The following is a 10593-nucleotide window of genomic DNA, read 5'->3' as shown; positions in this document are numbered from 1 at the left end:
ACTTTGCACCAATAAAAAGGGAAATCAGCCAACGAGTGAGAAACAAAAGTTTGACAACTTCTATATGTCATAGTTCCGAGTGTGAGTGAGATGGGACTCACAGGTTAATGAGAACTTCCCAGTGAAGGACCAAGCTGTAATTTGCCCTGGTACTGACAAGTATGGGAAAGGATCCTTGTGATTGGGAACTTCAAGACTCTTAGCTGCGCTCTCTTGACTGCGATCTATTATCAGACTGCGAGCTCCTTATGAAATTGAAGGTTCAGCCATTCAATCTGTCAATTGCTCAAGTTTGTGAGCCAACTTTGCTTCATTCAGATGGAACAAGATAAAAACACTATAGAAAAATTATTTGAGGATTTAGAGAAGGCCATGGAACACTGTTACTCACAGGAGGTAATTGTAATTATGGGTGACCTTAAAGGGGATGGCTAGTAACTGATCAGTGGGAATCAGTGGGAATGCTGGGGATGATTGTTCCAATCCTTGTGGGATTGATTGAAGAGTACATTATATATCTATTGTTGTGTGAAAATTATATGCTTCAGAATGGTCTCATATTCAAGTAATGTGCAGTTTAATGTTTCCAGGTTAGCATGACTGTACAGTGACGGAGCGATCATTAACGGCCCTTTAACAATCGCCCTGTTACCGTCTATCTGCGGTGCTAAATCCAAATCTTCGGACATGTTTCTGTTCCGTTGAAACTAGGTAAATCATGGCTCAGAAAATCGCTAGCTTCTTGCCTTTCCTTTGATCATTTAGCTTTGAAATTTCAGCAGATGATAGACTACAAAATTATGTCAAAAACACATATTCGATGGTTTTGACCGATTTCGATGATCAATCTGACTTCAAACTTGATATTCTCAGCTCAGCCGTCAACGACTTTCGGATCCTTTTGTTGTGGCGGGTCACATATGATCAGATTGTCATTGTAAATACAAATGTAGTGTCATTTCTGTGGCTTACAGCAGCAATATTTAATAGTTCAGTCCTTGCTGACTATGTTGTCAAATACTCGCACAACCTCTTCATGGTCCTCTAAGGCATTGATGAGGTCTGCGGCTGCCTCCATGTCCGACTCGGAGAGCGCCACCGTGGTTTGTGGCACGTACTCCAGTCCGCTGGACGAGGGACTGTGGGACAGCTGTGCCAGGCCTTCCCTCACAGAGCGCAGATCAGACGGGTCACATATAAACTGTTCAAAGAAAACAAGGAAGTTCAAAGAAACTTTATATTGTAACAACTGTTTGTAGCAATGCTGATTCCTGCATACCTGAAACACTAAACCTCCCCTGACCACAACACTACTTTTCTCCTTTAAAAATTGTGTAAATATTAATGAGTGAACAAAAGGCCTGTACAAGTTAAAGAATTGGCACCTTCGTGTACAAGACATTGATGTTTCAAAAGAATGCTGACATTACCCTACAATGCACAGAAAATAACAGAAATGGTATCACGAAAGTACTTTGTACACATCATGAAATGTCTATGACCTCATGATATACAACTACTGTATATATGCCATATAATAATAATAATGATAGTCAGTTCTTAGAACGCATAATACCATAAGATAGTCTCTATGCATGTACAAAATTAATGGAAACAAAATCTATCCCATTTTTCTCTATTTAAACATGCAATTAACAACTATCAAAAAAGTGAGTTTTTAACACAGATTTTAATTTATCAAAATCTGTAATGCATCTCATACTGAGAGGGAGATTATTCCACAGTGATGGTGCCATTTTCCCAAAAGCCCCATCACCAAATGTCTTAGATTTGACATTTAATTCAGAGAGGAGAATTTTTGATTTTGAGCGCAGATTACGACCAGGATGATATGGCTTGATGAGTTCACTGAGGTATGCAGGGGCATTTCCATGAAAACATTTTAATACAAGGGTCAAAATCTTAAACCTGATTTGAGCTCTTATGGGCAACCAATGAAGACTACTAAGGATGGGAGTTATAAAATCAAATTTCCTTTTATATGTTACAAGCCTTGCGGCTGAATTTTGTATCCGTTGGAGTCCTTTAAGCTAAGAGTCTGGAACTCCAATGAGCAAACCATTATTATTATCCAAATGACTAAAAATAAATGCATGAACCAGTTTTTCTGTAGTTGCTTTATCGAGAATGTGTCTCATCGAGAACGTATTTCAATTTTCCATATATATATGGGCAATTCCGCGGTTAGTAACGTTACATTTGAACAAATTTAGATATTTGTTTTTTCTACTGAATTACCATTTATTCATTTCAAGCCAAAATTATGTCAAAAACATGTTCATCATTCCCAGGTTTATGATACAGAGAAGAATGAATACAATCCAAGAAATAATAGCTTTGCTATGGCAACTTAAAGGGCTGGTTAGTAACGTTACGAAAAAAGGACATGACAAAAAAATCAATGTCTTGTAACAAAAAGTGTGCAAAAATTCAAGTTACTTCAAACAAAGTGTTGCATTAATTTCAATTATTGCATCATGACAAATGTACACACAATGTTTTTTAGCAGTTCGACCAATAATTTCTTAGCTAGACCCCCAAAAGCATGGTTAGTAACGTTACGGTTAGTAACGTTACATTTGTCCGGAGTAATTCCGCAGGTCATTTCACCCTTCTGTAATTGACAAAATGTCACATGACTTCTGGAGTATTTAAATGTATTTATCTTTTACCCTTTAGCAAAACTTTGAGGAAAAAATTTCAAAGGAACCCACTGTAATTTGCATTTAAGTGAATTTCAGCATCCCCAGTCCCACATGTACATTTTAAATGATGGTTTTAGATCTCGCGAAATCAATCAATACGAAAGATAAAATCTACTGACTTTGAAAGACCTTTATGATTGGTGAACATCCATGGCTTTATTTGATACCTAGATTAAAGAGTAAGATAAAGAGGCACATTTCTTTTATCCATGTCATGTCCACCTAACTGCGGAATTGCCCATATAGTGAGTCTAATTTTTGTGAATTCCAACTCCATGACAATTTTGCAAGTGGTTAAATTCCCTCTAGTCGAACACTTCAATGAATGGAGAAACGTATGTGTGCACGTCCCACTCATGTCGAGATCAGAGTTTATATTTTTGTGGGTCTTCAAGTTCGTGAATTGCACCCACCTTGTAAAATCTGCTAAAAATAAAAAACTCCACAAAATATCTGGCATATACAGTATTTGCTCAAAGTCTGACATTGTCTCATTATGTCAAACAAACACTCTGGTTTGCTACCATGAAGTGGTAAATTCTGTTTACTTCATACACTGGAGTTTCTGTGCACGAAGGACCATTAGTGATATACACAAGGAGAACATTTTGTCAAGCAAAAAGTCTTGTACAGTATATATAAGCAGAGGTGAGATGATCCAGCTGTTGATATAAGCACAATCCCTTGCACATTTGTATGAATTGGTACGTGAGACAGGCATACGGGGCATTCACACGTACCAAGATTGCTTAATTTGAAACATGATTATAATTAATTGTGAATTGTGTTTCAAATTAAGCAAACTTGCAGTGTGAATGCAAACTGGAATCATGGAAGGTGATTTGAAACTAATTACAATCGTGTTTCACATGACAGTCCAAAAGCAAAAAGCTAAACCTCCCTCCAATGGCTCATAGTAACCAATGAGTCACCTATGCTTTCTTTCATCACTGGTGCATTACATAACATTTGGACGCTGGCAAAAATCTGGTACACTACATCTACTCACCACAAAAACATTCTGCCCATCCTCATCGACAGACCCTGACACTTCTTCCGCGCCGACCTCAATGGCCAGTTCCTCGGCGGTGTCAAAGGTCAGTGATTCCTGGCCATCCTCCACCTGCGAGGGCACCCTCACCACACCCTTACGCTGGAAGGCGAACATCGCTGTACCATGCTCTCCAAAGACTCCCCTGTATACACAAAAACAAAAAAAGAATTGCAGACAATAAAATCCTTGCTTGTTTATCCACATTTTTCTTCTTTTCTTGTGTTATGGGACCATCGCTCATTCTATTGCAGCTTTAAAGGGGTGCAAGGAAGTCATGTCACTGCAAGGCAAAATCTTTGAGAGCAAGAATGTTCAATCCTGATGACTAACTGAATATGGCTACAAAAAGAATGATGATAATTACAACACTGATGACAAGAAGGAAAACCTATCACAATGGAAGGGGGAAGGGACTTTCGATGTACGGACATCATCGCAACATCTAATTTGTATGAAATTCATCATACACAACCTTTTCACATTTTTTATCTCTTCCTTTCTATGTCCATTTTTTTTTTTTTTTTAATGTGGCTACTACTAGGGAAGCACATAGATGGTTATGAGCAGGCTATCATAGGATCAACAGTTTTGAGTCCCCTCTGAAGGGCTAGCCTACAGCAATAAAATAAATGTCTTGCCTCCGAGAACAACCACGGCTCCTGCCAGGAGATTTGAGAAAGGGACCTCATGATGGTGAGTCTGTGGTCTTACGCACTGAGCCACAATGACTTGTATTTGGTTACAGTTAGCTTGGAGATGGAGTGACCAGTCATTTCTTACTTTCAGTGAGGGCTTCTATGAACTCTACTGGGCACTCATGAGAGAGTTCCGAAGAGAGTTCATCAGAAAGAGAGAATAATCCAACAGTTTTTATCAGGAGTCCTACATGACGTCCTGCAAAACATCCATTAAAAAATCATACCATTCCATCACAGCCGAAACAACCTACAAATGACACATACCCATTCTTGGTGACAAGGTGGCTGAGGGATTTGTGTGTCCTCTTGGTGTTGTCCGTCAAGACGTTCACGAGCATCGATGAGTTCCCCGGCCCGCGGACTTCAAAAGTGGCCTGATTGTCGCCTTGCTTGCTCTGCAAGGATGACAGACCACAGAAGAGTAAATGAGAAATAGGTCCCAGAATAGAAAGGCATCTGATATTATTTGTCCTAACTCACTTTAAACATCATTTGTCCATAGTGAAACTGAAATCATTAGCAAGACATCAAACTCAGCATGAAAGAGTTGAGTTTATAAAGTGTCCTGCTGGGACACAAGAAGGACAGAAGAATGCAGTGTAGTTGTCTACAGATTTGCTACCTGACCGAGGGGAGGGGGGGGGGGGTGGTGGTTCTAGGAGCAAAACTTAACCAATTGCAGCTTCTTCAAATGATAAGGCTGATCTGGTCAACTTCCACAGTCTCAAAATCAGGGCAAATATGGCAAAAGATGAGGGCTGTACTGTTAACCTGACACACCATATGTTTTCATCCTACAACAACCACTTTACATCACAATTATCATAACAGAGAAAGACAATTCACATATATTTGCATATCCTCCTCAGCGAATAAGTTTTGTCTGTGCCTAATTATTTGAGAAGAATGAAAATTAGTAAAATTTTGTGTGCAAAGCAAATGAAGAGCTCTTTGACCCTAGATGACACAGAATTGTCAGGTTGTCTTACTCTCTAAACTTTAATAATTCATAATTTTTTCTCATATGTCTACTTTTTTCCCTCAAAATCTTAACTGCTCTGCTTTGACTTTTCTTTTTTCATACAGAGCAACATAATATCACAATGGAATTTCCCTTTAATCATATTTTGGCTTACAGGCAGTTTGTTTTTCTTTTTCTTTTCATTTTACTTCTGTTGTTTTAACTTTGAGGGATACTCACAGCTGCTGCCTTCTTGATCATTGAGTCCAAAGTACTTCTGGGCATCGCATTGTGTTTGGCCAGGGCCATAACCTGGGCCAGGGCTGTATTCGTCTCAGGATTTGGCCCTCCCTCTGCCATTTAGAATGAAGAGTAGGCCTTTTCAGAAAGGGTCTTGACCCTCTTTGACAAAGACATGAGAGTCTCATGAAATTAAATGTTAAAGTATGTGGCTAATACATACTTAGAATTACCATTGGAACTACATTTCAAACTTTTGTTTTCATCACTGATAGAATTAATGCATTTACAGAATATCCCCTTGGATATTTGACATCTACTTTATTCACTAAAACATTTTGTCATATACCTCAGAACTGATGACAAGGCATGCAGGTTTATACCAACAAATTTAGCTCTTTTCTTTCTGCAACATTTATGATGTTTTGCAAAATGAATCTTAGGTAGGTGTACTAGATTCAATTACACTGTAGATAATATTACTTACCATAGTATACATATCTGATTTATAAGTGCTACTCAAATCTTATCCCACTGACAAGGTTGTATATACCGAGGCAGGAAAATTGTTTAGTGTGTATAATTTGAAGAGTCTGATTGCACATTGAGTTAAGGCGTTGCATCAAAATCATGACCAGCAGGATCCCTCAGGATCCTGCTGGTCATAAATTTGATGCAACGCCTAACTCCATACAATGTTAAGTTTAAATATCTGCAATCAAAGCTTCTAAATATCAAAGAAAATGATAAAATATGGGATATTTTTCACCATAATGTCAAGAATATTATCATTAGTGGTTATGTTACAAGTGAGGTATTGATGGAAACATTTTATCTTGCTCTATCTGATGATGGGCCTACTTAGAAATGTTTATAAAATGGCGCTCAGCCCATTTTGTTATCAAACTTTTCATTTTCAAGGGTCCAAACACTATTTACTCTTGAAAGATATACAGTGCACTCCCGTTATAACGAAATGCTCAGGACCGGCCGTTTTCTTTCGTTATAATGAAATTTCGTTATAACCGAACAAATACAATATATAACAAAAAGAAGGTAACCACGCATATATCATATTATGTTTGTTGAATACTCATCATACACTGGAAAGCTATGTGAAATGGGATGGTACCGTGGCTTTTTAATTTCGTTTGGATATTACATTTAAAAGAGAGCATAAAGTTGTTTTTGTCACACAATAAGTCGTATAGAAAATGATAGTTTAGGATTCCGTTACAGTTCCCTATTCCAAAGATTCGTTTCTTACTAAAGTTCGTTACTCCGAAAGACTCTTTGTTCCGAATTTTCGAAAGACTCTTTGTTCCGAAGTTTCGCCATTACTGGGAATCCAAAGGTTTGTTCATTATTTTGAAGCTTCGCTCTTCCGACGATTTGTTATTCCGAAAGTTCATAATTTAGATATAAATATGTTATTGTTCGTTTTCCGAAGGCTCGTTGATCGGAAGATGAAATGAGTTTCGTCATTCCGAAGGTTAAAAATGAGAATGGTTCACTGTTCCGAAGATTTTTTAATCCGACAATGAAATAAGGTTTGTTATTCCGAAGAAGGTTTGTATAAATCAAAAAAAAATGCGAAAGGTTAGTTATTTCGTAGGTTCGGTTATCTTAAGACGATTAATGAAGTTTGCGATTCCAAAGTTTTGTTAGTGGACACACCTTTTTTTCACCTTTGGATTAACGAAACTTCTTTTAATGTTCCGATTAACGAAAGTTTAGAATTCCTATCATTTCCTGACTAACGAACCGTCGCAATAAGAACCATATCTCATTGTCGGTTTAACGAACTTTAGTAATAACGAACTGTTTGAATAACGCCAAAATATTCGTAATAAAAAACCCTATTTCATTTCCAAACCAACGGACATTTAGGTGTATAAGAATTTGTGTGTTTTGTAATAAAGTACCTTCGGAACAATAAAACGAACCTTGTTTAATTTCAGATTATAATTTTATTACAATAATGCAAGTCCCCCTCGGAAACTGTGCAGGACACAAGGAGCGAACACGTACACAGTGATGTGAAGCGTTCGCCCATGCAGAGACGCCATAATGCTTATTCCGCTACGTATTTTCGGAAGCGATTCGCATTTCGTTATAACGGAGCACATTTCTTTTGTTTTTATTTGTCAGTGGTGCTCAGAAAAGATTTCGTTATAACGGAAATTTCGTTATAACCGTGTTCGTTATAAGCGAATTTTGTACCACAGACTTCAATGGCGATAATTTTGGGTCCAGAAGTTTTACTTCGTTATAACGAAATTTCGTTATAACCGTGTTCGTTATAACGGGAGTGCACTGTATACTAGAGGAAGTGCAGTACAGTGTGTTTGTATTTGTCTGTTTTATTACCTCCTCCAAGGGAGGAAGTTATGTTTTCATCAGCATTGGTTTGTTTGTTTGTTTGTCCGTGAGCAAAATGACTCAAAATGTTGTGAACAGATTTGGATGAAACTTACAGGAAAGCTTGAGAACAACACAAGTAACAGATGATTACATTTTGGTAGTGATCTTGCAGTTTGTATGGATTATGAAGGATTTTTTGATATTTTGGCAGGTAGGGTCAATGAACTTGGGAGTTCAAGCTGCGCATTTTTTGACTTTGAGGTTTGCATACTCGCACTTAAGTGCGTGCTCTAGTTTCTGCTAGGGAGAGGGGCGCCACGCAGCTGGAAGTTGATGGCGTAACAGAAGGCTTCTGTATATTGAGCTATTTTCAGCATGCATAGGTATGGGTGGAAATCAATGATCTCTATGGAAGAACAAGATCAATGGTGGAAATGAGTAGCTGGCAGAGGTCTGCGCTCTCAGAGTGCTTCTCTAGTTTCAAGATATTACTCAAATTTTCTTCACAAACTAACATACCTTTGATGGCAACCCTGAGTTGGATCCCAATCTTGGTGAACATCTTGCTCTTCTCGATGTCCTTGGGGCCTTTGATGTACTTGACCTTTGACCACTTATTGTGTCCAGCCCACAGAGTTGGCCCAGTGTGGACAAGTCTGCCGCTGACCCTCTTTGGCGTCGAAAAGTGACCTATCCGCTCCCCATTCTGGCCGGATAGCACTGCCCCAGCTGCGGACGAGACCCCCCTGCTTGGGCTCAGCGAGTGTGTTTCTTCACAAAACCGACATTGTCTCACACGAGAGGCTGCTGCCGACCCATCCCCATGGCTCACCTGGGGCAGTGGAAGATGCGTGGTTGGTGTGGGTAGGTAAAAGGAGGCAGACCCAAAGACGTGTCCATACTTTGCGGTTGTAACGGCATGCCGCCTACTGTGCAGGCATCTGTGATAGGCAGCCGGGAGAAGTGTGCCAGGCCAGGCACTATTAGCAAGAAGGCGCTGTAGTAAGGATGATGTAATCATGCCAGTCTAGTCATCCGCACCCTGCAGCATGCTAACAAAAAGGGCAGAGCTGAAACTGTACATGCCAGACTGCAATGCAAGAGATGAAGAAACAAACTGAATTCAGACTATTGGGACCTGTCAACCAACATAAATACTGTCAGGAGTTCCAGCTCACTATTTAATAGTCTTACAGTCTGATTTCAAACAGGGAAAAAATAATGCTTCTCTTTATAGCAAAAGATATTGAAAGTGATCTCGATATTCTTCCTCAGTTTTGACTCTTTTTTAAAAACTGTACACATGGAATATTTGAGGTATGGAAATTTTTGTAAAAGTCATGCTCCACTGAATCAGCACAAAGCTACAATACAGGTTTCTGAGAGACTCTGAGATGTGTAACAAAAAAAAATACAACACTTTTACTTTTTGCACTACTTAAGTTAAAGTACTAAGAATGGAAAATGTGAGTGGGTGTTTATTTTGACCAGTTTGCTTAGCTAATAACAAACATTTGAGTCATTGCTCGTATTAAACAAAGCATAAGACTGAAGTTTAGACAAGACACATTTCACAGGTCTAGCATGAGATACAGTTATTGTAGCATGACCCCAGGGCACTGTAACCAGTAACATAAACATGGTGGGGTTGCCGTTGCAGGTACTATTTAGTGGTAGCTGGTAGCAGTATCAGTAGACCTCTACCGGCTAACAATTAACATTCATGATCAATTTAGTTTTGTACTCCACAAATATGAATATGATCTCATGACATAATACAAATATACCGATACTGCATCCTGCACAAGTGCACTCCTGAGTCCTACAAATTTTTGGTTAGGCCCAGGGGTCTGTTAGTTAGGCGTGACAGATTTTATCTCACGAGCGTTCGCCCGCGTCCGGCATGCCTTCTTATCTGTTAAGTAGCCAGCTTGGCACGAGCTTGGCATGCGCCCATGCCGTCCGCGTTCCGGGAACGCCAGCTTAAAAGTCTTTTGTTTAGTGCCTTTGTTTCGAACACAATAGCGTCAACTTCACTGCACCCAATCGACCACGAAGCCATCGCTCCATGTAGCCAGCGTTCGGGAACGCCCGGATTAAGTCTTCCCTTTGTCTTGTGCTTAACACCTACACAGTTGATTTCATGGAAGCTTAAAAAACGGACAAACTAGCAAACAAATGAAACCACGAAAGGCATTGCACTATTACGCGTTAGTAACGCTGTGATTACCTTAATTTGCGTCGATGAGAGGCGTAATCAAGAAGTATCTGAAATAGTATCCGAAATATAGTATTTGTTCCCCTTACATGAGCGTGAGACCACTCTTGTAAGCAGCTTCTCAGGTGAAGCAAAATGTGTGTAATGAAGTGACAAGTGTATAAGAAAAACATTCACAATAGCTAGGTAGATTGACGGAAACTTGACACCCATGGCCGTGCCAGCCAGGCAACAAGCTGGTGGAAATTTCCAGGAACTTCAAAGCAGGTTTGCCGCCAGGCAAAAACCGCAGGGTAAAGGAATTTGCGTACGCGCTGAATGGGTCGTAAACA

General features: G+C 39.3%; 1 protein-coding gene across 1 annotated transcript; it reads right to left on the bottom strand.

Annotated features, from left to right (window-relative positions):
* Positions 1–536: 536 nt before the first annotated feature.
* Positions 537–9064, bottom strand: LOC139723322 (translational activator of cytochrome c oxidase 1-like). The gene is made up of 5 exons (XM_071634583.1): positions 8563–9064; positions 5680–5792; positions 4743–4873; positions 3736–3922; positions 537–1201 (listed from the first exon to the last, which is right to left on the bottom strand). Exons 1-5 carry the CDS (start codon positions 9062–9064, stop codon positions 992–994), a joined length of 1143 nt encoding a protein of 380 aa, XP_071490684.1. The 3' UTR covers positions 537–991.
* Between the last annotated feature and the right edge of the window lie 1529 nt (positions 9065–10593).

This window comes from Diadema antillarum, unplaced genomic scaffold (assembly GCF_040938485.1).
Source record: "Diadema antillarum isolate AM-2024a unplaced genomic scaffold, OU_Dant_1.0 scf00000186, whole genome shotgun sequence".
Taxonomy (NCBI): Eukaryota; Metazoa; Echinodermata; class Echinoidea; order Diadematoida; family Diadematidae; genus Diadema; species Diadema antillarum.
The sequence above is the reverse complement of the archived record's forward strand: the minus strand, read 5'-3'. Positions and strand labels throughout refer to the sequence as shown.

Excerpts from the sequence above, each read along its gene's own strand:
- LOC139723322 (XM_071634583.1), bottom strand. The coding sequence starts at position 9,064 with ATGATTACATCATCCTTACTACAGCGCCTTCTTGCTAATAGTGCCTGG. Across the intron at positions 4,874-5,679 it reads TGATCAAGAAGGCAGCAGCT|AGCAAGCAAGGCGACAATCA; the intron begins GTGAGTATCCCT and ends TCATCCTTGCAG. Across the intron at positions 1,202-3,735 it reads ATGGGCAGAATGTTTTTGTG|TTTATATGTGACCCGTCTGA; the intron begins GTGAGTAGATGT and ends TTCTTTGAACAG.